Source organism: Ochlerotatus camptorhynchus, unplaced genomic scaffold, assembly GCF_037179485.1.
Source record: "Ochlerotatus camptorhynchus isolate MF236.1 unplaced genomic scaffold, CSIRO-AGI_Acam_v1.1 ptg000754l, whole genome shotgun sequence".
NCBI lineage: Eukaryota > Metazoa > Arthropoda > Insecta > Diptera > Culicidae > Ochlerotatus > Ochlerotatus camptorhynchus.
The window spans coordinates 215,183-240,379 of record NW_027041221.1 but is presented as its reverse complement, the minus strand read 5'-3'; the positions used below and the strand labels follow the sequence as shown (position 1 = coordinate 240,379).

At 39.9% G+C, this 25,197-nt stretch overlaps 1 protein-coding gene across 1 annotated transcript; it reads left to right on the top strand.

Moving 5' to 3' along the window:
• Positions 1-14,574: 14,574 nt before the first annotated feature.
• On the top strand, positions 14,575-24,361 carry LOC135714887 (dystrophin, isoforms A/C/F/G/H-like). Its single transcript, XM_065238301.1, has 3 exons — positions 14,575-15,035; positions 15,917-17,933; positions 24,264-24,361. The coding sequence occupies exons 1-3, from the start codon at positions 14,790-14,792 to the stop codon at positions 24,359-24,361; spliced, it is 2,361 nt and encodes a 786-aa protein (XP_065094373.1). The 5' UTR covers positions 14,575-14,789.
• Positions 24,362-25,197: the final 836 nt, after the last annotated feature.

Here is a 25,197-nt window from a genome sequence, read left to right as displayed (position 1 = left end):
GCGTTCCGGAGCATGTCCGCACTCAGAAGATGTCCAAATTTGCGAAGAAATTCCTGGTTTGGCAAGCCATCTGCACGTGCGGGAAGCGGAGTGCACCTTTCGTGACCCAGGACACGATGAACGGACAGGTGTACATAAAAGAGTGCCTCCAGAAGCGGCTGCTTCCTCTCCTGAAGGCCCACAACGTCCCAACAATCTTCTGGCCGGATTTGGCCTCATGCCACTACTCCAAGGACGTGCTGAAGTGGTATGCGGACAATAAGGTCAATTTCGTGCCGAAAATGTTCAACCCTCCCATCACTCCGGAGCTCCGCCCCATCGAGAAGTACTGGGCGATTATGAAGCAGCACCTTCTTAAACGACCTAAGGTAGTGAAGACAGTCGAGGAACTGAATGGGTTTACATGCAAAAAACGGTTGACTCACAGGTTGTGCAGAATCTTATGGCCGGGGTTAAGGCCAAGGTGCGGGCATTTGCGTATGGACTGTAAATAAAATACGAGTAAAATGGTAAAATGAAGTTTAATAGATATTTCTCAATCCCTGAAAATTTGATGGCAATCGGATGAAAACTCGAATTTTGCGAATCAATTTTGTGTGTGGCAATTTCATCGTGGCCAAACTTTAAACAACGTCCTTGAGAGCTCAATTTTGGCATGCGGATACATTGTGTTTCAGAGCAACTATTGGCCAAATTTGAGTGCTCTAGGACTTTGTTTACCCCTGACGATAATAGGTTAAGGTATTGCCGAAGCCAACTTTTCCCCTATGTAACTCTAGAAAAATATCTGAATCGTATAGGCTGGTGGAAAACCTACCTCGTCAAGGGTGACAATTATTAACCAATTATTGCCCATATTTATATGGAGGAAATTTGTTTATCATTTTTTCAGCGGACCAACCCCCTAATTTGTGCCATTATGTGAGAAAAGCACTCTCTGGAAATTTCAGCTCATTCGGATGTAACACAAGCTGGCGCTTTTGATTTAAAATTTACATAGGGATATTTTTCGAAATAAAGAAATGGCTCTAAAATTGGGCCCATCGCTAAAAATCTGCTATTTATCAATTTTATCTAACGGTACGGAACGGACGGTACTTATGGATATTTTTGGGCGCTATTGAAAATTTAGTCGATTGCTGAATTTATGTATGTACACAAATTAGGGGCATTTGGGCCGACATTACATCCATTTCCCCTATATGGAGTAATAACATCCCTTCACTCTTTCGTGCGTAAAACTGATTCAGCAAACTCGTTTAAGCTCAGAATTTCAGCACATGTAGCTTAATGTATAAGAAAAAACTTTGCTGAAGACAGCATCATGATTCAAGTTAGTATTATGGAGATATTAATTAATTATGTGCATTCTATTCGTATATTGCAACAAAATACAGGCAGGTTATGCAACGTATCAATTAGAATACCACTTAAAATAAAAGTTCATATTTTCCACATGCGAACATCCAGGCTCGTGTCTTTTGGTGCGAAAACCACTCTCTGAATGTTTCAGCTCTTTTTGACGTTACACGGGTTGGCGATTTTGGTTTAATTTTTGGAGATTTGGTTTAAATTTTTATATATAAAATACTTATTACATTCAAAATCGAATATCTCAATAAAACTAACGGGATTCATGATGCAATCTTCAGTAAAAATGTTACTTATTATTTGAGCTACAAGTTTTGAAAATCTGAATCAAATCGAGAATAACGAAATTTTTGTATGGTGGATAGATTGTACGAGTGTCATTTTTTCATGTATTGTAATTCCCCATACAAAATTCAAACTAAAAGCGCCAGTTCATCTTACAACCAAATGAGCTAAACATTTCAGAGAATGCTTTTCTCACCTAAAGGCACAAATCTAGAGGTTGGCCCGTGTAGAATTAGAACTTTTATTTTTGTGGGCCAGTCTATTCCACCCTTTTAACGTGTTTGCCATGAGCGATGAGCCATGAGTCTTGTCTGTCATGATTAGTTTTTATTTTGATCGCACGCTCATGAAACATACTTACCACGGTTGTTTTAATATAAATTTTTAAGCGTAGTTTTTGTCTTTAATTTTATTCAAAAATAGTTATGTAAGGTGTTATGTAATGTAGGAAAAAATATCTGTTTCTCCTTCTGCTGCAAAAGAAGGCGAAAACATTAGCAACATAACAGTCAAGCGCGGTTGCAGGAGAACGATGACGGTTTTTGTTGTTGTTCGTGATTGTCAGCGAGTACGGAAAGAAAAAGAAAGTTACGAGCAACAGTTGCACCATGACGCGTTTTTTTACCCCGTTCGTTTTAGTGGAAACTACAAGTTTCAGTGCCGTTTTCCGTGGCGCTCGTCAGCTGGTCGCTAATTCCCAGCATCGTCGGGTGTGAGAAGACAGGGAAGTTCCCCCGAAGAGTACCGACCCGTGGTTTGTGAACTGTGCACACATGAAGGGTGTCGGATCACCGCCATGGGAAGCTAAGCGTAAAGGATTCTTTTGACGAATTTCACGCTAACTCGACAAAGGAATTGGCAGTACCCTCTCAGATTTCAATGAAACTTTGTGGGTGTGTAGATTTCGTCTACTTAAGCAACTTTGCATACTTATTTTTTTAAACGCTAGACCAACATTTAAAAAGGGCGGAACTTTTTTATTAATACTTTCTTCAAAAAATTATAATAACTCAATAATGTCAAGTCCTACAAAAATGTTGCAAAAAAATGATTTGTAGATAAATAAATGAGCTTACATAATGAAATACCAAAACATTAAAAATGTTATTGCTACACTGAAGAAAAAAAATGTTTTTGTTTTTAAATCGGAATTTTTGTCTACAGATAGGCAGACCATTTATCTATAACTCGTTCATATATCTCAAGATGGGCAAATTTAAAGAAAAAAAGTTATTTAACAAAAACTTTTTCGTGTTCGTTTATTCAGTGCTTTCAATGATTTTTTTTAGTGTAGACATGAAAAATATTGAAATGTTGAGACTCATGTGAAACCTACCACTCAACCGGATTTCACTCAACAAGCTCCAAATGAAAGGTACACCAAAAAAGATATTGAAGACGTATTCAATCCTAATGTGAATGATATAGAAAATTTAATATTAATGTTATGTTTAATTGGCAGAGTATGAAAAAATTGTGTTCTTATTTCATAAATTTTTATTTTATCTTGTTTAGAGAATAACTTATATATATATATATATATATATTATTTCTTAACATTGTCAAACAAAGTAATTTTTTTTTTTGGCTCTTTTTAGCTGCAATTTGATTATCGGCAATAGGCTGAAAACTGTGAAATTATTGTGTACCAGATATCGTCTTTGCGTGATGAAACAAATCTTCTAGTTATTCTGACATTTTTTCGTATTGCTCAGTAGGTATATAACAGAAATTCAATTTTGTGATGCTTTTCTCTGTTTGTTCAAATGCCCAGTCGTAGAGCTCTCGTGGGGTTGTAATAGTATTTCCGTATTCTTAGGCAAGGCTTGCTATTTTTTCCATTCGTTTTAAAGTTCCACCAATAGCATCACAGGGACCTTTGCCATAAGATGTTGCAAAGAAATGCCAATCTGCTTCCAATTTGTGCATTGATTTGAAGCGACATAGACTGGCAAATTTTTTTCTGTTCTTATAATGAGCAGCTGCTCTATCAGACATAAATGTAATTTTGGAGAAATCTATTGATAGTTTCAAGAATTCTATCAGTTTTGAAATGAACAATTGAACTGCTATTGTATCATGGGCCAATACCTCTGATCAGGGTGCCTTCCATTCATTTTGACTAAGAAAATGTTTTATGAATTTATGGAATAATAAGATTATATGATAATATTTTGTTTGTGTACGCAACAAGAAAATATTGTGAAGTTTGTGTCTAACGCATAATACCAGCCAATTTTGCTACATTAGCGTCGCAATAAGCGATTTTGTCATTTATCTCACCCACTCTTCGCTCTTCACTCTTCGCGAAGAGGCGGTCAGAAAATCGCTCATTGTGACTTAAAGCTAAATTTGCATGTTTTGTGTGTCAAACATAAACTTTACAATCTTTTCTTGTTACTTACACATACAAAATATTATCATAATATCTTATTATTCCGTTATTTCATAAAACATGTTTTTCGCCTAAATGAATGGAAGGCACCCTGCCTCTGATATTATTATAAAACTAACGTTTTCTATTTTACTGTCCTTCATATAATAAACCACAAAAGGGTAAATAGTTGCCTGAGCGTTATTCCAATGGTAACCCTGAGCAGCGTTCTGAATAATGAATTAATAGTTCTCAGAGAAATCGCAAATTACAATTAATTCATTTCCTTTTAGAGAATCTTTTTTGTTCCTTAGAAATAAAGACTGTTCTTTACAAATAAAGTCATGCGTGATTAATTTATCAATTTTATCTACGAAGTACATGGCAAACTCATCTGCAGGTTTCATAATGTTCTCCAAGTTACAACGATCCGTAGTTATCCACTGTTGAAAAATAACATCTTCTTACCACTTTCTTCTAATAGTGTAGCAAGTTCGTATGCAACTTCTTCATTGGTGGCACATTTCTTGCAAGCTCGAAAATAACACTCTTTCGTCCTAATAGAAAAATTACAAAGCAGTTTATCCATTATTTCTTCCTGGGATACGATTCCTAAACTATTTAGCATTAATTTTACATTTTCGTGGATTGTGCACACACATACATTATAAGTACCTTTGCTATCAAGTAGCTTACAATGTTTAGGTCTCAACGTTGTAAATAAGGTGAAGCCCATTTTAATAATCGCATACGTTTCTTCAAATATGTATATTGCCATTTCGGAGTTTAGACACGTAATCGTTAATTCCAGGCATTGGCCTGCTTATATCATTACTATCAAAGAAATCTATAACAGTCTTTTTGTCTAATTCACTGATTCCGTGTCTACTTTGTGCACTAGTGGTACAAAGAATACCTTGATCTTTCACTATTTTTTTCATTTGTCTTACCGGTGCATTGAACTCTTCTACGATTTTATTTATTGACCAAGAGTGCGGTAACACTGACAAAACTTTTATCTGCTCATTTCTATCATCAGGAGATGAATTAAACTTATTTTTTAATTGTTGTATTTGTATTTCGTCAAATACTTCTGCTTTAGTCTGTTGGATCCATATTAAAAAAATTCTGTCGTGTGATGTTTGCTGATTTTGTAACACAGTAATCCATGGTCCTCATGTTGCTTAATGAAATTGGTGAAACATTCAATGTGTGAACGATGCTATTGAATATTTCCACATTATATGGTCCCTGTAACTGGTCCGCTAATGCAATTGATTCTAATGATGGAATTGACGGTACTTCTGTAAGACAAGAAAAAAGTAAAACATGAATAAATAAGTGTGGCAACTTTGAACAAGTATTTTTTTAGCCTACAAATAAAAAAGGTGTAAATTTAAATTATCGATCTGAGTATTGTTACCTGTTATATCATCAGGTTGGTGGCCACTTGTTGATGGTTGTTCATCACTTGTTGGTGGTTGATACCCACTTGTGGATGGTTGTGGATCGCACAGATCCGAGCGCGGTTTTTTGGATGTATATCTATTGTGCTGAACCAATGCACGGCATGACTCACAAATGCGCATCTGTACATTCAGTTGGTGAGTATATCCCATAAATTGCATTTTTTTTTATTAATGCTGGTGCTAAGTAACGTAGTTTGTTTCGGTTGCACTTGGGATTCGAAATACCAGCACTGCATTAAAAACACTTAAGCCATCCATGAGAATAATTGTTATTAAACGTTACAGTAATTTACTTTCTCACTGTCACTGTTTCTACACTACATTGAATAGGGTCGTATCTACATCTTCACTTAAATAGCAAATAATGTATACCTACAGACAGGATTGTGGTCGTACCTACATCGTACCGTTTTTGTCCCTACATCTTAAACGGGAAATAATATATATTTTCTAGGTACATTTTGTGACATTGTGACATTTGAGATATCGACACCCATATTTACCATAACATGTTCCGTCCATATCTCCGAAACTAGTTGACCCTTCCTTAATATTCAAAAGCTTTATAAAAGATCATTTTATTTTTCATTTGGAGTTTACCTCAATCTTATTTAGTGGTAGACGTGAAACACGTCTTTCAAAATTTTTAAATAAACGGCGCCGGTGGTGTAGTGGTAAGCGTGATTACCTCTCACCCCAGCAGGCCTGGGTCCAATCCCAGTCGGCGCCGCCGGGATGTTCTGAGGCATAACATCTCTGATCACGCCTTCCTTCGGATGGGAAGTAAAGCCGTTGGTCCCCGGTTCATGAGTTGATGGGTCGATAGGTAGGGTCCAGGTGTGGGAGCTGCCTTCCTGGCACGTCGGTAGCATTGGTGCTCAGCACGGAAAACAAGATCGACAGAAAAAAAAACAAACCAAAGAAAGAAAAAAAAAAATTTAATTTGTTGTTTCCATCCTGAAAAATCATAGATTTTATTCAGTTCGAACACGAAAAAGTTTTTGTTGAATAACTTTTTTCCTTTAAGGGGGTATTCCCAATCTTTTGCCTTTTTTCGGCCTGTTTTTCAATTATTTTTTTTTCAAGAAAAATGAATAGTAATGCGCCTAACTCTTTGGGATTCTTGTTTATTGAACATTAAAGTTTACAAATAAAGTTTTTTCGACATAAAAAAGACATTATTGACGTCACAAAATGGCGGCAAACAGACCCCTGTTCGCCGCAAACGCCTGGACGGGCGAAGACTTTTCTCTGGAACGGCTTCATCTGAAACAGATTTCGTGATGAAATTAATAATCTGCATAAGATTCTCTGGAGCTTCTCCCGTTGGCAGCAAAAAATCTTGCAAATTAACAAAATGGCGGCCATATGAAAAAACAGGCGATTTTTAGCCCGCTTTTTTGCAGCTTTAAGGTGCTTCAAACAATGTTAAATGTTAATATTTTTGGCTGAAAGTGGGAGAAGCTCCAAAGAATTTAATAAGGAACAAAATGCGCAAAGATTCAAGTCAATATCTCTTACAATTTCTGAGAAAAATCTTCGCCCGATAAAAAAAATGTGGTTTCGAGAAAAACGCGTTTAAAGTTTTGACTTTAGTTAAAACCATTTTGGGGGTTCTTACCATTAGTCAGCTATGCCTGGACACCGAATTCGCTGATCGGAAAACGGCTTGGGGGGATGAAAGTATATAGTCTAAAGTACAAAAAAACGTGAAAAAAAAAAATTTGATTTTTTGAAAAAAAAGATCGGGAATACCCCCTTAAAAGTGCCCATCTTGGAATGTATCAACGAGTTGTAGATAAATGGTATATCTATCTTAAGAAAAAGTTTCAGATTAAAAAAAAGGTGTTTTTGAGAAATCTCAATTTTAAGTTTTAAAATATATTTTTTTCAGTGTAGAAAAAAGACTTTGATTTTTTTTACATTTTCTTACAAAAGCTCATTTATTTCTCTACAAATCATGGCAACATTTTTGTAGGACTTGACATTATTGAGTTATAATTTTTTGAAGAAAATGATGACAAAAAAGTTCTGCCCTCTCCAAATGTTGGTCTAGATTTTTTTAAAGAAAATAAGTATGCAAAGTTGCTTAAGTAGACGAAATCTATACACTTACAAAGTTTTTTTTAATATTTATTATAGAGATTTTTAGCCTAAGGCTAGTTCATCTCTACACTTACAAAGTTTCATTGACATCTGAGAGGGTGCTGCCAACCATTTGTCGAGTTAGCGTAAAATTCGTCTTTTGCTTCCCGTCTAACCACCTAGGATCGCCGAACACCCGTCGTCCTCACTGCGGTGGCTCAGTCAGTAGAGCATTTAAGAGCCAAGGAGGGACGAGGCAGGTTGAACCAAGGGAGTGTTCGCCTGGGTAGTTCACTGCGGTGACTACCAGGATCATCTAGCGCGAGTAGTTGGTCCGGTGCTTCGCCACCATCGTCGCCGAAAAAGGAGCCCCACTCACCCCCTAAAAGTAAAAGACAGTTGCTAGGCAGCAAAGTGAAGAAGGAGAGGAGACGCTCGGCATAGACCGTGTCTGGACCCGACGTGAACTAACAGCAACCACTGCCGCTATAGTCAAAGTTCCCCACAGAGTGATACCAAGGACAGCAAGGTGAAAAAGGAAAGGCCATAGTAGAATAGACGTCTAAAATTTCATATTTCTTTCTCTTTTTCTTATCAATCTATCCAAATCTGAACGTCTTTGGGGGAGTACCCTGCTCGTAGCCGCTCCGCCGAGGTAAATCGGGCCAGGTAAGCCGCAACTTACAATTGGAGGCCCAACGTGGGACCCTTCGAAGACGGCGGGGGTTTTCAAATCCTCTGAGCCGATTTGGGTTGACATACGCATCATGAGATGACCTCAACTCACAGTGAATCGTCATTAAGGGGGGAAATACAAGTAACACGTAAAAAACTCGACGATTTTCGGAATTATTTTGTTAGCAAATGAAATAACGCAAACGTTTGGGGTTTTTTTTTGCATTAAATTGCTTAAATCTTCCTCTACACTTGAGATTTTTTTCATTGGTGTGTGACCTCTGTGGCTCCTTGGGGTCACATCGGAAGGAGGTCGCCTCCGGTGGGGATTGGTAATTGGCGGGCGTTCTAGAGACCTGAAAAATGGACAAAACTTACTTTTATCAATTGGACCTTATTCAGAAAAGATTTTTGTTCTATGTGGCAAACCTGAAAATTATTTATTGCAATTTTTTTCATGATATCAGTGGTTCACATAGAGTAAAAATCTATTTCCTTTAAGATGCGCCAGGTTTCAAGTCATTTGGATGAGAACTTTTTGAGTTATTTTTCCCGCCAATTTGGAAAACACCGTTTCGAGAAAAACGCGTTTAAAGTTTTGGGTTGTGTAAAAACATGATTTCTGGAACTTAAGGTTAATCGGCGATACCGTGGCCATAGATCACTCCTTCCTCGTGCTCGTAGCATTTTTAAAAATAAATTAAAGTAAAATATAAAAAATCGATAAATTTTTTTTTTTACTTACCCTTAAATGGTTTTAATTTATTTCCATGTTTTGAATCTGTGATCCATTCATTTTTCAACATGCCGTTGACGTTGATGGAGTTCAATGAAGCATATCTACTTCTACGCGTTGATTATTTACATTCCGACGAGGAATTAAACTCCCGTGGTGTTGTCATCCTTCCGGCGGCGTATAAATCGGGGTCACAAAGACGTCGTCGTTTGAGGAGATTACTGAACAGCGAGATGGAGCAAGCCTCGGATGCTGTTCGAACGTTCAAAGGGGATGCTCAAGTCGAATTCGGGACGTGTCGTGGTAGGCTTGCATAATCATCGTGAGCGAAACCTTCGAGGATCACCTACAGCTGCTTAAAGAGGTGACTGGCTGCCTAAACAAAGCCAACTTAAACATTAATTGGAAAAAAAATCCGTTTTGAAGCTCCACATCTAAAATTTCTTGGACATTTCCTTTCGCAACGGGATGAAGGTCAATCCCGAGAAAATTCAACCCATCCTTGGCTACGAGAGACCGATCACGTTCACGAAGTTGCGTCGGTTCTTAGGTATGTGCGGATACTATCGCCGCTTTATCGATCCGTACAGTGAGGTGACAGTGCTCTAACCGATGTACTCAAAACTAAATCCAAGATCATTAGCTGGAACTCCGATGCATAAAAAGCGTTTCTTGAAACCAAGGAAATGATTATTACTCCTCCAATTTAGATATCACCGGATTTTTCAAAAGAATTCATTCGACACCGCAGTAGCAGCCGTGCTCGCTTAAAGACATCCTGTTGGCGAGAAAGTAGTGGCTTATTTTTCACATAAACTGACTACGCCTCAACGTAACTATCATGCAATCGAAAAAGAAGGACTTGCGGTAGTGTTGGCGGTAAAAACCTCGAGGGTATTTGGAAGGTTACCTGTTTCGACTAGTCACAAATATCTCAACGATTACTGGGATAATGCAAACCTGGTTCACCTGGAAGACTGAGCCGCTAGAGCTTGAAGCTCCAACTCTACGATATGACCATACAACATCGTAGGGGTAAAGACAATGTTGTACCAGACGCATTGTTCCCGAGGCTGAAATCTCGGCAGTGACCAGGTCTGATTGGTATTGTGATCTAAAATCCAAAGTAATCGAGAATCTTGAAGATTATTTTGACTTTAAGGTCGAAAGTGGGCAACTGTACAAGTACGTCAAGGCCGAGGAAGTTCCTTGCGACTCGCGGTTCAGTTGGAAACTGATTCCTGCACCGGAGTGTCGCAACGAAATCATCGAGAAGACGCATGACAATCTTCCCCACGTGGTGTTTGATAAAACCCTTTACGAAATCAAGCTTCGATATTTTTGGCCAAATATGGCATCTCAAATTAGAAAATTCCTACAACAATGCGGAGCGTGCAAGGAGGTCAGGCCCGGACATCAAACTCACCATGGAGAATGATTTCCCCGGTCCCTACCCAGAAGCAAACGTGGGTACAAACACTTGCTCGTTGTACTCGACGTGTACGCAAGTATGTGATGTTGGTCCCGGTACGAAAAATCCAGAGTAGCTTCCTTTGCATCATTCTACGGGATCAGTGGTTTAATCGTCACGGAAGTCCAGAGGTTCTCCTGAGCGATAACGCTTCCACCTTCGTCTCGAAGGAGTTCGGCCAATTCATAAAAGAAAATGTAGTTACACATTGGTTAAATACTAAATATCATTCTCAGGCGAACCCGGTTGAACGAGTCAACCATGTGTCGGACGTTGAGAAGGTTCTCAATACCACCTCAACCGGGTCAGTCCTTTTTTCGTTGTCCACGGGAATGAAATGGCATCAGGAGAAGATTTCAGGAGAGCCTCAGGCAATTCGGAGAATGATCTGAAAGTAAGACATCAAAGATTAGCAAAAATTCGGGAGATTGTAGAGAAAAATCTTCAAAAAGCTAGCGTCCTTCATCACTACAATTTGTGATACCGTAAATTTGCTAAACCTTTCGAAGTAGGACAATTTGTATATCGTCGCAATACAAAACAATCGGACGCAATCCCTCCCCATGGACATGGAGGTTGACGGTACTGAAGCAAAGGGTTATGTTTAATTTCTTTATATTTGCAACGATGATGATTTCCTATAGTGACACATATCACCTTCTTAATGCTTCAGTATGCCTCAAACGATTAATTCTTGGTTGTTAATAGAACTTCCTTGATGAAATCGGCTGCTTCATGCAGACTGAGCAATTCTGATTATAGTATCAGATTTGTTCTGTATACAGAGGAACTGGGAGGGCTTATTAGAAACTTCTCACCAATAAAGTAATGATCTTCTAGTAAATTTTGCATATAATTTTATTAATATTTTATTTTATTTTAGCATACTATTTTTGTTACAGTCAATTGCATACGATACAAAAGATTTAATATTACTTGCTCGCCTTTGTGTAAAATAATCAATAATACCTTTGAAAGTTTTTTTCAAGTTTTTGTGATCTGATAGATTTCCCAGTTTGGTAAAAAGTTTCGAAGCTAACGCATGTCCACAGGCATAATAGAAAGATAGGCAGAAAAAGTGTGTCATGAAGAATGGTTGCATGCACTTGCTATAGATGAGTGATTTTCGGAGTTTTGAATTCTTTAGATGTTGTAATGGGGATTTGTATTTGTTGGATACGGGAGGAGATTGGAGGGCGGGTGTTTGACGCATATACACCCCGATCATTGCAATCCTATGGGGATAAAAAAAAAAGCAAGCTGCTTTTCTTCTGATCAAAAAGTCTGTTATAGAGCAAACATTCCGAGCTAAATGCGGCATGGTTGACGTCCAAGTTCATTTTTCGTTCTTTATTCATTTTCAAACAATTAATACATTTCAATACTGTGGTGGATGCGCAAACCAATTGAAAAACAGTTTGATTAAGACGCAATCATTTCCGTTAAAAGTGTCGATGCGCAACATAAACGAAAAACAAACTTGTAAATCAAAATGACATTAATGTATACCAAGCATTTCCACTGGGTCTCAAATAAACATTCCTAAGAAATCCCAAATGCAATAAACATGTTTACTAGGTCAAGCGCAAGACGATCAACAACGCACGCAGACGGCGCAATGAATGAAATGATTGTTTGCATAGCTAAGCATACTTGCAATAAGCATAATCGATTGCGTGTGACTTTTGCCACATGGTATCGGGTCAATTCGTAAACAACAGGAAGCAACATATCAACATAGGACTTGGGAAAGATTCAGCATAAACAATATTGAATTCTATCTGCGCAATTGGTTAATTAATAAAACTAACTGAAACTGAAATATACATTATTCTACAATCGCAAGTCAGAGTGTTATTAACTTAGAATGCCAGTTCAATACAGTTAACGTACACTCCAACGTTTTGTGTTGTTGGTTGCACCTAGAGCATCGTTTACAATTTCACAATTTTTGCAATCCATGCTCTTGTGCCCAAATTCTCCACATTTGAAGCATCTCAACACATTAATCGCGAGAACTATCGAGCACCGATCAAACCCTACATCGACTTCAATTACAACACTAAAATTGTTATACGTGAAGCGTGGATTTTCAAACATGTTCACTACTTTAACATCATTAATAGCGATGTCTTCATTTTGACTTTTTAAGTAGTCAATGACGACATCGGAGGAAAACTGATCGCTCATGCCAACTATTTTCAATCTTGGCACCGAAGTGGGAACATCCGCACTATATTTTTCACCCAGATTGCTTTCAATACCATTTTTCATATCACTTACGTTTGCTCCTGTTGCACACTCAACAATAATGGAGTCAGCTGTACCATTCCTAAAATTACTGATTTTGTGTATTTTTGGATCCAACTGAGTTTCCGAAAACTTACGAGTATCTTCGCAAGGTTGTTTGAACTCTTTCGGTTTAATCACAATGACCGGACGAGTCTTACGATTATCTGGTTTGTTACTTTTACTATTACTGTTACTATTATTTTTACTTTGACTAGCACGACTATGCCTTTTTACAACATCCGCAAAAATCGCATTTTCTTGAAAAACAACATCATTATCATTATCACTATTTAGTATTTTACTTTGACTATATGTTTTTAGTATTACTTCTACGTGAAGTCAACGATTTACATAGTTGAAGATGCTAATTTCAAATAACAGACTGTAGTGGTAATTTTTATACGATAGATGGAGTAGATGAAAGCATAGAATTGATAGTTCCGTTAGAGTACGGCAGTGTGAAGATTGTATATAGATATTAGAAAAGCGAGCTAGGACAACTTTTAAGGAAGGTACACATCGGTATTTTCATCTCTCTTTACCAAACTCCCCCTTTGGAGAGGGATGGTGAGGGGTGACGATGACAGGACGATGACAGGAGCACATATCGTGGTAGGGGTAAACAATAGTTGCAATTTCCAAACCTACGACTGGATGCCTTCCTTCAAATAACAACTGAAGTGCGGTAAAAAATCGGTAGAACTGTTTCAAACACACAGTTGGTACTTGAGCGGGTCGGTTTTCATCTCTTTTTGCCAGTGGTGGCGGGGGGGGGGGACACCCCTCACCATCCCTCTCCAAAGGGGAGTTTGGTAAAGAGAGATGAAAAAACCGATTTGTACCTTCCTTAAAAGTTGTCCTAGCTCGCTATTCTAATATCTATATACAATCTTCACACTGCCGTACTCTAACGGAACTATCAACTCTATGCTTTCATCTACTCCATCTATCGTATAAAAATTACCACTACAGTCTGTTATTTGAAATTAGCATCTTCAACTATAGTATTTTACGTTTTTTTGCGTCTGGTATTTTGGTCCGATTCTGACTGAATCGTCCTAGATGAACTGCGCTGATCGTTCTTTACAGCTAATCGGTTTTCCGCATCAATTTTAAAAAATGAACTTTTCATATCATCCAATTCCTCACTAATAAACTTTCAAGACCATTAACATTTATTCTAATGTCTGCCATCCCGTTTTTAAACCGCGATGTCCACCTGAGCAGCAATGTGATCTCGCATGCCAGTGATCGAGTCCGAGAGTTGAAAAACCTTCTTCATCTCTTCCTCTATCCTTTTGACGCGCGAGATCAGATCATTCTGCTCGTCACAACTCTGATCTGATAGACAACTATCACACTTGAACAGAACATTTGCATTATCTGCTATAAGCCTCGCCACAGTCTTAGTGAGTGCCGCACAAGCGAAATGGAACGTTCCATTGCACGGACCTACACATGTAACTGGGAGCCCACTCATAGCAATAGACTGCTGGCATACCTTACACACATCCATTTTACCAAATTAAACGCTAACACTGTTAGCAGCAGACATATACAGGGGAGGAAAACACAACATAAAATTTTACCGCCACATCTCAATATACAGAAGCAATAGCGCGCCGGGGGAAAAATACAAAACTAAACAAAAACGAGTTGCTAGGCAACCTTTCCTCTACTTATCCTGTTAAAAAACACAACGGGCACGCGTAGGAATAATCCTTTCGCGGCACACGGCACTATTTCACACGAAATTATGAATTTATTTTCACAGCACAACAAAAACACTACTTTGTTCGCCATACTACGCCCTGTTGCATATAATCATAGTAGGCATTGATTAATACACTTGACATAATATTATGTTATTTTACGATCATCAACTGAATCGGACGTCTCTGTTAATTATTTCCGATAACTACAGCTGGTATTTACTACAGAAAATGTAAAGATTTTCTAAAACGGTTCATTTAATTTCTACATATCTGTGCAATTATTTGTTCAACTTTGCAGAAACGAGAGAAAGGATATATGCGGGTGCACCAGATTAACAACCTCAACAAGGCACTGACAGTGTTACAAGAATGTGGAGTTAAACTTGTCAACATATCCAGTGATGATATCAATTCTGGAAATGCAAAACTAACCCTGGGACTCATATGGTTAATTGCACTGAGCTTTGACGGTCAAAAGCTAGTCAATTCACAAGCGATCAGCGGAATCGAAAAATCTTTACTCAATTGGACCCGTCAATTTGTGGAAAAACATGGGATTAAGGTATGGTTTCGTAATATCACAGACAAACAAACATAGTGCATTGAATATTTTCCACTTTAAAACATTTTCGCTAGCACACTACCGCTATTTGTTGAGAACACTGTATATGTGAAAGGCTCAATAGATGGCGGTAGTGTGTAAACTTCAAATGCATAAGAATTCTGTGCCAACAATTCATTAGGGCGAAACTGCATTTGTAAATAGATTTCTCGCAAATAAAAGCTCATTCCTGCAAATTAACGATGTCAGCTGGTAGAGGAAAAATTCTTTGTTAGCTAGGGGTAAAAGGGGCATAGTGAGCATCCCATGCACCAGCTTGGACTTCCGGCCGTTCGGAACAAATTGGATGGTGGTAGGATCATTATCATAATGATATTGAACCTACTGCCAGTTGATTTGTTTCATGCAGCTAGAGATCCAGGGCCAAACTACGGGATGCTCACTATGCCCCTCCTGCCCCTATTATTTACAAAAGCATTTTCGCCCTTCTGAATTGTTGGCATCGAATTGACTACGCGCACCACAGGTGGTGGAACTAGGCAGTGAACAAAAAAAATTACCGTTAGATACGTGTTTGATGAACAACTTGCATGTGTTATGTATATTATGTCGCTTTCGTTTTTGCGGTGTAGCTACACCGGTGTTACACCGCCGTACACCGAAAAAATTCAGGGTGTAGCTATCGGCTGCACCTTTGTTTACAAACAAATGATGATGAGCTGTCAATGACTCTCGCTTATTGCTGTTTACAGTACACAGGTGTAGTGTAGTAAAAACGAAAACGATATTATTCTGTGTAAATATATTTTTGCTTTGCTTTGAGTTGGTTTGGTTTAAGCTTCTGTTTATTATTTATTTATTTGACACTTACAATTTTGCAGGTCAATGATTTCTCCTCCAGTTGGTCAGATGGATCGGCATTTCTGGCTATCCTTGCTGAAGCAATTGATTCGTTTGATGTACAGGTAGCGCTTAAAAGACATCCAATCGCCAGGCTACGTATGGCGTTTGATTTAGCCAATCGGCATTTAGGAATAGAACAGCTGCTGGATCCGGAAGATGTCAATACGAACAAGCCCGATAAAAAATCTATACTAATGTATGTGATGTGCTTATACAATGCCATCGATTCAAGGAGGCAAGAACACCATGGAAGTGTTCAGCATTTGGCACAGCATGTAGAAAGTATGGAAGAAATTCAACTACTGAGTGAAAATGAATTCGAAGACTTAACGGACGAGGACAATAAGAACAATAATCTAAATCAAAGTGATCCAATTCCAAAATATGAAGAATTGATGCCACATGTTGGGAACTTGACACATCTGGAGGAAGTATCCCTAGCCAAGTCGATTGATGATTTACGCAACTTTAATAGAGAAAACAAGGTTAAAATGTTGTCACAATCTAAGCCAATAGTTCAGAGAATAGAACACACCGAAGTTACAGGTTCAATTCTTAAGCTAAGTGATCCAGTTTCTTTACCAGGTAAAACGGATTCATTCTATTGGGAACCGAAATCCTCTCGACCAGTGTCTACCGCAACGAATTTTTCAGTTGAATTTAGTGGTTATCAGGCAGCAGTGGAAGAAGTTCTAACCATGTTGCTAGAAGCGGAAGAACTATTCTCGAAGGAAATGGTCGAAGCACAAGGACTAACGGAAGCCAAGACACAATTTCATGATCACGAAGACTTTATGGCTAAACTGTCTGAATATCACACCTTTGTATGTGGGGCACTCGATGAAGGTTCAAGACTGATAAACGAATCGCAAGTAAGTCCCGGGTCACATGGTCTAGACCAGGAAGGCCAAAATGAGATCAAACAACAATTGTTTCTGTTGAACGAACGCTGGGAGATGTTGCGCGTTAACGCACTAGAAAGACAGGCGAAAATTCATAAAAAGTTGGCATCACTGCAAATGCATAAGGTTGAAGAACTGAAAAACTTTCTAACTATGATCGAGGATAGAATCTCGCATATGTCAGACGTAGGTCCGACTCCAGTTGAACTGAAAGCTCAACTTGAGCAGCATAAAGTCTTGCAAAATGACATGGAAGCACAAGAAAAGCTAGTCGATAGTCTCAGTAATTTGGTTATTATCATTGATTCGGATAACTTCAGTGATTTAGAAGACAAATTATCTGCTCTGGAGGAGCGTTGGTCACACCTTATAACGTGGATAGCGAACAGATGGGGAAAATTGCAAAGCCTGAGTCAGCGGTGGACCAAGCTTTCTGAACAATATCGTATCATATGTCGTTGGATCGAGTCCCGAGAATACAATCTTAAGAAAATGGAAATGAACGATTCTGTAGAGATGGGCGCTATGATGGAACGAATTAAGTGCCTACAATACTGCAAGCATGATGTACATGCCCTTACCAGCTGTTTGCAAGAATTGGAAAATTCGGCTCAGTCACTTAGTGATGAAGGATATTCTTCGTTGAATATTCTTGCGAAGGTAGAACACTTGAATGACATGTGTGATGCATTATCACAAATTTTGGAGGCCCAAGAGGCTCGTGTTGAGAACATGGGTTTTCAAATTCCAGCAGTGTCAACCAGTGATGAACACAAAAGCAAACTCATGAAACCTAATTCATGGGAAGATTTTCAGATTAAAATGCATGAGGAGACCCAGGCCATTGTTGATAGAAGTGAAATTTGCATGGACAATTTGGATAGTTCCGAATATTCACCACAATCGGAGAAAAAGCGTAAAATTGAACAACCTGAAATGGTTGTGCAATTGAATGAGTTAATGTATGAAATGAAGAGTACAGTGGATGAGTGTTTTTATAAGCTGGACGAATTTGAGACCGTTGATTTGAAACAAAGACTAACGCTACTGGAACAGGTAGAATTGACTCTTGATGATCGAAAGGAAGACTATTGTAAGGCAAAGGAAATATTGGACCAATGCAAACAACTTCCAAATGTGGATCTGGAAATTGAGAATCGACAACTCGCTGAAATAGGTGATCTAATTGATTTATTGAAATCGCAATTGGACGAACTCAGCATAGAACTACAGGGACTTGTGGTGATAGATAAATTCAGCAGAAGCGTGACTGGTTTTAAATTGATATTGGCAGACACGCGTGATTGGTATCAGCAAAATTCCAGCATGATTACGGCAGAGGACCTTGAAAAGAGACTATCCGGTATGAACTCATTCAATGATGAAATCGAGGAAATCCGTCAAGTATTACAGTCGAATGCTGGAGAAAATTGGAGCGATAGGAAGCAGGATTTTGATCTATTTGTAGAAAGTTGGAACGATATGAAAAATGCCATAAACCGATTGATAATTGACAAAGGAAACAACCATGGAGGCAGTGACCAAATTCAATACGTGCAGGAATTGGTTGAGCAGATACAGCAGCTTCCAATGGTGTATTTTAATCTTGAAAGTATGCATCAAAACTTGGACAAAATGCATTCCTTAAAAACAATATACAATAAGCAAATCGATGAAGACTATGGTGAAATACTTACAAAACTAGATAACGTTAGTAAGTTTTCTCAGTTGATAACAATATGGTTAACCATTCCGCAAATTTTAAACGATAGCATTATAAAACAAAGTATTGCTATTGAAAACATGAATCACTTCAATTCTGAATATGCTGACGTTGTAAATACGTTGGATAAGATTGAATATTCTTTGAGAAATGAAATGTTCATTCTTGGAGAAATTAAGGCGTTAGAACTTAAAATGACCGAATATGATCAATATGCTACTGACCTGAAAAAAATGGACATAGATATAATTAGTATCAACAATTTTGCAGACATAATTGTGGAAAACTGTGGAGATCAATCGAAAAATGCATTAGTATCACAGATTGAGATACTTTGTAAACGGCATGCGACCATTTCTAATCTGTATCAAGCAAATTTGATCAAACTGAATCAAGTTAAAAGTACCACGGAAAGCATTCTAGTAAAAGTGCATGAAACCGAGCTTTGGTTGAATGATTTGGAAATAAATACACCAAAAAGCTTAAATTCAGATATCAAGAGTTTAAACGAGCTGTACCAGGTTAAATCAAAATTCCAAGCTCTGAAAGAGACTTGTGAACAACAAACGTTTAAATTCCGGGAGTTGAATGAATCTGGCAATGAAGTATTGTTACAGATCGATGAACTAATTCAAATCAAGACAGAGAACAAGGTTTCATATTTAGCCAAAAAGTTTACAAAACTAAACGCACGATGGAGTGAGGTGACGTCTTTGGTGTACACACGGACTGCCCTATTGGAACATATTTCTAGTCAGATGGGAGAGTTCAAGACATTGATAGTAGCCGAAACTGGATATTTAGATAAATTGGACAAGCTGTTGCGAAAAAGTCCGGAAAGCGCCGCTGATGCGGAAGAAATTTCCGAGGAACTTGATGTGAGTAAACCAACCATCCCGTTTGGCATAATGGTCATTTGGTGTACCTCTTGTTTGGATTAATACCGTAAAGTCTTCGACCATGATAATTTTGTCTTTGGGCAAACATCATTTCCGGATTAAATTTTTCATTTTCTGGACAATTGTGGATTTAACAATCAAAAATATATTCTATGAGTAAGTTCTGCGTTATACCAAATGACTATGCCTCATGGAGTATATACACCCTGCTTGAATAGGTCCATTCGTAATGGTATTTAAAAACGATTTTATTTTCATTTCAGGACATAGAAAATTACATTCGAAATCATCCCTTAGCTAGGTATGACAAAATCATTGCAATTGGCAGGGAATTGTGCAATCTAGAATTCATGGTAGCATCAATCGAAGACGATGTTCGGAGTGTCAGAGATAGATGGGAAAGTTTGCAAACACAGGTGAGTGTTGAATGAAATATACATTAAAGTAGACCAGATAAATTCTAGATTAAACAACAAACCATTATAATGGGGCGACCCCGGCGTAGTGGTTAGCATCCATACCTCTCACGACAAAGTCACGAGTTCAAATCTCACCCCCAGACAAGTCACGAATGACCCAAGAGCGTTAAAGTGACTATAATAAAAAAAAAAAAAGAAAAAAAAGAAAAAAAAAACAAACCATTACCATATCCATAACCATACCATCCGCACGGAGTTATTATCGGTATATTTGTAAACCGAAAAACCCCACTATCGACAATCGATTTTCTGTACGTTATGCATAGTGTCGGAAGTAGTGCGGTGTATAGCGCATCAATGTGCGCATACAGCACGCTACTTCCGACACCATGTACAATGTATAGAACGAGAGTAAAATTGATTGACGCTAGTAAGTTTGTTCGGTCTGGGAAGGCACTTTCCCTTTCGGCAGTTGACTGTATCGGCAATGATTGGTGGAGGAGGCAAGCGTCGATCTAAATCAAACTCTTTGAGCTCTGAAAAGAGCTGGGGAGTGGGATTCAACGCTTGCTCCGAACCAGGGATGTGTGCTGGATAATTATTCAAACGGCGACGGCTACGCTAGTACCTACGTTTATTCTCTACTTATTTTCTTTGCAACGGTTTGCTTTCTTCTGCTGCTGATACTTGCTCGTGGCCGGTCAAAAGGCAACTTAACTTAAGCACATTTGACATTTAAATGATCTTTATTTCTTGTATTTGTTTGGTTTACATGTATGGATTATCAAGTGACACAGATGCGTCTTTTCAACTTTAGAACATTTGAAATTTTTACAGTTCCTAGTCCTATCAGGCCTGTTATTAGAGTATGACCACCTTGGTGGGATTGGTTTGTTTTGAATTTGAAAAAGGAGACTACTTATAACTACTATTCACAACTACAATTATCCTGTAACTACTATATACACCTAACCTACTATATACAAATTGCTTATCAAAGCATGTTCTGATGTATTGCATTTCTGCATAAACCTAGTCTTAAGGGGAAGTTCACCGCTTCGAAAAAAATAATTACGTTTTGATTTTTCTAAAAATATTGAAAAAAAATATTAAGAAAAATTATATTTTTTCTAATTTTTTAAAGAAAATTCACGTGCAAAAACATGTTTTATAAGTCATTATGGCATAAAGTTGGACTCAAAAAACCACAAAACATCAACTTTTCGGTTTTTCTGAGAGTCCAATTTTTTTTCATGATGGGATAGAAAAAATTTTTTTGCATGTAATTTTTGACAAAAATCTAAGGAAGAAACTGATTTTTTTGGATTTTTGATAATTTTTCCCAATATTTTTAGAAAAATAAAAACGTACCGAAAATATTTTTTTATTTTTGGGCCGGTGAGCTTCCCCTTAATGTCATCAATTTTGAAATCTAATTTTGGAATGTTCACCTCTTGGTGGAGGTCTGAAATTTTTGTGTCAAAGGGACGAACAAGGATCATCCTAAGCACTCTGTTCTGAGCAACCTGGATTTTGTTCCTGTGAGTCTGAGCACACGATTCCCACACCGGAGCTGCGTAGAGGATCGCAGGTGCTATGATTTGTTTGTAGACAGCCAGTTTGTTCACCTTTGAGGTGCGGGATCTACAGCAAATCAGCGGATACAGAGACCTAACCAAGGTGGAACACTTGATTACGGTTTTCTCCACATGCGAGCGGAATAGGAGCTTTTCGTCAAACAACATCCCGAGATAGGTTACTTCGGCGGACCACTCAACCCTTGTGCCATCCATGATTACAGTACAAGAGGGAGCTGGTTTTAGTTTGGGAGATTGCCGATGGAGGAACATTATTGTTTGGGTTTTGGAAGCATTGATTTTGATTTTCCACGTGGTGGCACAATCAGCAAAGGCGTCAAGGCATCGTTGAAGCTTGTTTGTTATTTAACGAGGCATCCTTCCCTTGACGGTTATAGCAGTATCATCTGCGAACAGAAATAACACGCAACCGTTACCCAAGGGAGGAATGTCGGAAGTGTAGATGCTGTATAGCAAAGGGCCCAACAGACTTCCTTGCGGAACACCTGCTGGGATGGAAAATATGCTTGAATTGCAACCATTCAACGATACCCTGAACGACCTTTGCTGAAGGTAGTTACGGGTGATTTTAACAAGATGCAAAGGAAAGTTGAAGTTACAAAGCTTGTATACAAGCCCATTGTGCCAGACATTATCAAACGCTTTCTCAACGTCTAACAATGCCATGGCTGTAGACTTGGATACAGCCTAGTTACTTTGGATGTTATTCATCACCCGTACTAGCTGATGATTTGTGGAGTGCCCCTTCCTGAACCTGAACTGTTCCGGTAGGAGAATGTTATATTTCTCGACAAACTTGAGCAAACGATTGAGAATAAGTTTCTCGAACAATTTGCTCAGCGCTGAAAGGAGGCTGATTGGTCGGTAGCTTGAAGCTAGCGTTGGGTCCTTCCCGGATTTGCGGATAGGTATGATTTTCGCTGTCTTCCAGATACTTGGAAAGTAATGCAGTTCCAAGCATCTGTTAAAGACAGCAGCCAGCAGAGAGTGAACCTTCATGCTGAGATTTTTCAATACTAGGTTGAATATTCCGTCAAACCCGGGGGCCTTCATGTTTTTGGTGCATTTAAGCGCTGAGCAAATCTGTTCCACTGTGATTCTATCCTCCGGAGGGATGGCACAAGGGGAGGAATCAAGGTTGAGTACGCATTGCTCAACCTGAACTTCGAGCGGACTTTGGATGTTGAAGCCAAGCCAATCGCATTTGCTTTCTCCTGAGGGGTGATTATGAGCCGATCGTCATCATTTTCATCTTTGAGTGGAGGAATGGGTTTGGGGTGCGTCTTTAGGACCTTGGCAACCGTCCAGAATGATCTGGAGCGGTCGTCCAGATTCTGGATGAGCCGCCCGAAACTTTCGTTCCGGAGTGAGATCATTCTGGAAGCAATCTCCTTGTTCTGATCGACCATTTCACGTTTCCACGCTAGATCTCCGGTTCTTTGGAACTGGCGTCTACGAACATTTCTCAGTCGAATCAATAGTTGGGTGTGGGAATCAATGACAATAAACTTACCCCTCACAGGAACTCGTCGGACGCACGCCTCGTCAGCCACGGTTATGGTTTGGTGAAGTCCCCTCAACGCTCGGTCGATGTCCTCCACGGAGTCAAGCGGCGGGTTGTCGATGATGTGCCTGTCTACCACGCGTCCAAACTGGGCCCAGTTTACACGATGGTAGTCCTTGCACAGGCTTGGAGCAGGAGCTACGTTGTATCCCAGTTCAGCCACCACGGTTGATGGTCGGAGCTGAGTTCGTCCAAGGCTACCGGCTTGGACAAGCCGGTATTTGTAAGAAACAGGTCTAGCGTCGATGGGTTGCCTGCCGGTGAGATGAATGTTGGGTCGTCCGAACAGCAGACGACCGGTCTGGTTCTGCTGGTAGTTCCGCCAGGCCTCATGGCGAGCATTCAGATCTCCAACAACGAAGCAGGAACCGGTACGGGTGATGGTGGCCAGGTCTTTCTTGAATTTAGCCGCTAGTCCGCTGCTGGCGGCACACTGTCGAGGGCAGTAGACGGCGATGAACTGGACGTATCCAGTCGCCGACTCCACCTCCACACCAAGGGCCTCGATGATAGAGGTGCGGATATGAGACAGACTGCGGTATTTTATCCCTTTTCTGACGATGATCGCAACACCACCCCTCCCCCCCTGGAGCTGGTACGATCAAGCCGAATGATGTTGTGGTCCGGTAACCAGCAACTGTCGCCGGACTTAAGGTGGGTCTCGGTGGTATGCTTGCCCACGTCGATGGTATGCTTGCGGAGGAAGTCCGCAAGCTCGATGGTTTTTGCCCTTAAGGAGCAAGCGTTCCATTTTATCTCTTTTCTGACGATGATCGCAACACCACCCTCCCCCCCCCCCTCGTGCTGGTACGATCAAGCCGAATGATGTTGTGGTCCGGTAACCAGCAACTGTCGCCGGACTTAAGGTGGGTCTCGGTGGTATGCTTGCCCACGTCGATGGTATGCTTGCGGAGGAAGTCCGCAAGCTCGATGGTTTTTGCCCTTAAGGAGCAAGCGTTCCATTTTATCTCTTTTCTGACGATGATCGCAACACCACCCCCCCCCCCCCTCGTGCTGGTACGATCAAGCCGAATGATGTTGTGGTCCGGTAACCAGCAACTGTCGCCGGACTTAAGGTGGGTCTCGGTGAGGAGGCCCACGTCGATGGTATGCTTGCGGAGGAAGTCCGCAAGCTCGATGGTTTTTGCTCTTAAGGAGCAAGCGTTCCATGTGATTATGCATAGTGGTTTAGCCGAATGATGTTGTGGTCCGGTAACCAGCAACTGTCGCCGGACTTAAGGTGGGTCTCGGTGAGGAGGCCCACGTCGATGGTATGCTTGCGGAGGAAGTCCGCAAGCTCGATGGTTTTTGCTCTTAAGGAGCAAGCGTTCCATGTGATTATGCATAGTGGTTTAGACGCCATAATGCATTGCCAATTTAATGATAGTTTCGAACTGTTCGTTCTTGTTGGTGCACTTGCGGAAAGCGCTTGTAACATGGACGAAAATGTTCCAACACTCTTCCACCGAGTACATACCTTCTAGTGTTGGCGGTGTTCTCCAGGATCCAGGGGGAGTGGAATTTGTTCACCGGCCGTTGGTTGGGGGGGGGAGCGGGTTGCACTCGCGGTTGCTGGTTGGTTCGAAGAGGCGGAAAATCGCCTGGCCCGAAAGTCGGGGACTTATTTTTCTTACGTCCAGGTTGGTTGGAGCTCGATGTATCCTCGCGTTTGGGGCACTGCCTGTCAGAGCCCTGATGAGCACCGCCACAGTTGACACACTTGATAACCTCAGGACTGTCATCTGGGCAGTCGGAGGAGGCATGGTCCTTGGTGCAGAAGCTGCAGCGTGGGTTGATGTTGCAATTTCGGGTGCCGTGTGCGAAGTTGAGGCAGCGCTGACACTACGTTACATCGCGGTGGCCACCACGGTAGGACTCCCAACGGATGATGACGTTGAAGAGCGAGCGGATTGCTTGCAACGCATTAAGCGTCACCGTCCCCTTATTGAAGTGTACCAGGAAAAGGCAATCCTGGTACTTCCTCTGGTTTTCGTTCCTCCTCTTGATCCGAAAGACGACGATGGAGGCCAGCTTGTACCGGTCTTTAATTTCAGCTTCGATCACCTTCGTTTCGAAATTCGGAAGGCCTTGGATGACTACCTTAAATGGCTTGTCGCCAGGGATGTCGTGTGTGAAAAATTCCACTTTGGAATT